Source organism: Penaeus monodon, chromosome 26 (assembly GCF_015228065.2).
Source record: "Penaeus monodon isolate SGIC_2016 chromosome 26, NSTDA_Pmon_1, whole genome shotgun sequence".
Taxonomy (NCBI): Eukaryota; Metazoa; Arthropoda; class Malacostraca; order Decapoda; family Penaeidae; genus Penaeus; species Penaeus monodon.
Genome location: NC_051411.1, coordinates 6,601,524 through 6,604,551, shown reverse-complemented (window position 1 = coordinate 6,604,551; position 3,028 = coordinate 6,601,524). Strand labels below are relative to the sequence as shown.

General features: G+C 39.2%; 1 protein-coding gene across 1 annotated transcript in view; it reads left to right on the top strand.

The window, feature by feature from the left end:
- Window positions 1-2,772, top strand: part of LOC119589553 — a 19,059-nt gene extending 16,287 nt beyond the window's left edge. Inside the window, 2 exon segments of the mRNA XM_037938152.1 lie at window positions 1,935-2,128; window positions 2,263-2,772. Coding sequence (XP_037794080.1) covers window positions 1,935-2,128; window positions 2,263-2,772 — 704 coding nt within the window.
- The last annotated feature ends 256 nt before the right edge of the window (window positions 2,773-3,028 follow it).

Sequence of the window (3,028 nt, the reverse complement as noted above, 5' to 3'; positions counted from 1 at the left end):
ACTCAGATTGCCGTGTGACAGTAATATTATATATATATATATATATATATTATATAAAATAATTTTATATTAATATATTATAATATTTACAAATATATATTATTTATATATAATTAAAAATTTTATTATATAAAATATAATTTTATATATAATTTTATTATATTGTAAAGGGTTGTGTGGTTTCCGATGTAAATATGTTAGGTGATTTTGTTGGGATATGGGTGGGCGAGCCATTTGCTTTCCTCGTCGACGGTTCACACCCGAAAAAAGTGACGGGCGACACGACAGCACGACCTCCACTTTGGGGTCGATCTCTACACCGTTCACTTCATTTTAGGGAATGATTTTTTCAATAATCGGCACAGACACGAATTGCCTTTTCAGGACGCTCATGCCTCATGGGGGGGTAAGCCCATTTAAAAAAACCTTTGAGATGCAGGTTGTGGGTGCGGCCCTCCAGTCCCACTCCAATCTTCAGCAATGTCAAAGCTTGGATCAGAAATCCTGTGTATTTTTTTTATGTATATCTAAGGGAAGTCAAAAGGGCCCCGGTGGGCCCAATGGTTAAGCGTCGGACCAAAAGGACGAAGGCCCAAACTGAATTTGAGGGTTCCCATCCCCACCGCCCCGTTGTTCCTTGGGGAAAGGGAATTCACCCTTTATTGCCTACCTAGCCACTGGGTGGGCCAAACCAGCCCAGTCAAGGCTGGCCAAGCCCGGATAAAAAGAGAAAAATTTCCTAAAAGGGACCACCGGGACCACAAGGGGCCAGGTCCATGTTTTATATATACATATATATATGCCGCGATGGTCCGGGGTAAAACACTGGCCATAGCATATATATATTTATGTATACGGACAAGAAAAAATCAATAGTTTTAAAATGTGGGGGTTACAGACGAGTACTATGTATTAAAGGACAGAGAAGAAAACGAATGATGAAGTGCTGAAAAAAAAAATTGTAAAGACCGACTGTTGGACATCTTGAACGGAGGAAAAAAAAAGTTTATTGGTCTGTGATGAGAAATAAAAATTTGAAAAAACTTGCTGACAGGGGTGGGATGGAAACAGAGGAAGAGGCAACCGAAGACAAGGCTGACGACAAAAACAAAAAATATTTGTGGGGTTTTCGATGGAAAGTGGAAAGAAAAGGGACAGGTCGGTTGGGGGGAAGGTTTTTAAAAATACAACGTGATCAACAGTATCGAAAGCTTCACATAATCGATGAAACACAGGTATAGGTCTTTTTGATGTTCTCTGTTTTTCTCTATGATCAATTTTAAATTTAGAATCTGGTTTCTGGTACCTTTTCCAGGGCGAAAACCTGCTTGTTCGTCTGCAATTTCCTCTCTTAACTTCAACTTCATTCTTTCAGCAATAATTTTCAACAAAATTTTGCTGCTGTGACTTATTAAGGCAATTGTCCTATTATTGTTGCATTGGAGTGCGTCACCTTTTTTAGGTATGGGAGTAAAGACTGATTTTACCCAGTCTTCTGGCCATTTTCTTTCATTCCATATTTTTGTACAGAGTTTGTAGAAGAAGTATTCAACACTTTCGCCAGCATTCTTAATTAGTTCTGCTGTTATTTCATCTATTCCGGGGCTCTTGTTATTCTTTACTTCTTTTATGGCTTTTATAACTTCGTCCAGCAGTGGCGGTGGTTCATCCTCGCTGTCATTGAGTCTAATTAATGTTGTTGTTAGATTTTTATTCTTTTTGTATAAGTTGGAACAATATTGATTCCATCTATCTTTGACTTCTTTTCCATCACATAAAACAAGTCCATCTTCAGTTTTGATAGTGTCCATTGTAGGTTTAAATTTTCGTGTGATGTTTCGTACTCCTTGGTAGAGTTCTTTAGTTGTCTTATTGATAGAACAGTTTTCAATTCTCTGGCAATGTTCATTTAAATATTGGATTGAAGAATACAGACTGTTATTTTGACAATATAGCAGTCCACAGTAATACCTGGTCTGATCACTTGCAAACTCTCGAACGTTTATTTGAAAGACTGCTTAAGTACGGTTTAACAGCAGGCCCTAGTAAATGTTTCTTTGGATACGATAAGATTAAATATCTTGGTTTTCATCTAGGAAATAATTGCTTGACCCCTCTTGACGCCAAAGTGAAAGCAATTCTCGATTTACCTCTCCCCCGCACGAAAAAACAATTACGATCTTTCCTAGGCACTGTTTCTTTTTACCGCAGATTCATTCAGAATTTAGCGGACATAGTCGCCCCTGTTAATGATCTCTGAAGAAATTCCGTAGCAATAAACTTGACTGGAGTGAAGAGCAAATCTCAAGGATTAATACTCTTAAACACAAGCTAGCTAGTGCGCCTATTCTAGTTCTACCTAATTTTGATAAGACCTTTTACGTAAGAACGGATGCATCTGACACTGGGTTAGGCGCGATTCTGCTACAGAAATCTGAAGGCTTATTAATGCCAGTTGCATATGCCAGCCGAGCTCTTGCAGACCGCGAGAAAAGATACGTTGTTATTGAGCGTGAGTGTTTAAGCATCGTCTGGGCAATTAACAAATTCAAATACTATCTGTACGGACGTGAATTTGTGCCCCAAACAGACCAACAGCCACTTGTATATCTGCGTAACATGAAAAATGGTAATGGTCGACTCATGCATTGGTCTTTAGCGCTGCAGTCATTCTCATTTGATATCGAATATATCAAAGGCAGTGATAATGTGGGAGCAGATATACTTAGTCGTTGTTCCTTGGAAGAGAGTGAAACCCCACCTTCCCCTTAAATCAACATGATTTAAGTCGAAATAGGGGGCTATTGTAAAGGGTTAGTGATGGTTTCACGATGTAAATATGTTAATGAGTGATTGTGTGTGAGGATATGGGTGGTCGAGCCATTTGCTTTTCCTCGTCGACGGTTCACGACCCGAAACAAAAGTGACGTCGGCGACCACGACAGCACGACCTGCCACTTGGCTCCGATCTCTACACCTGTTCACTTCATTCTCTATGAATGATTTTGCAATAAGTCGTGCACAGACA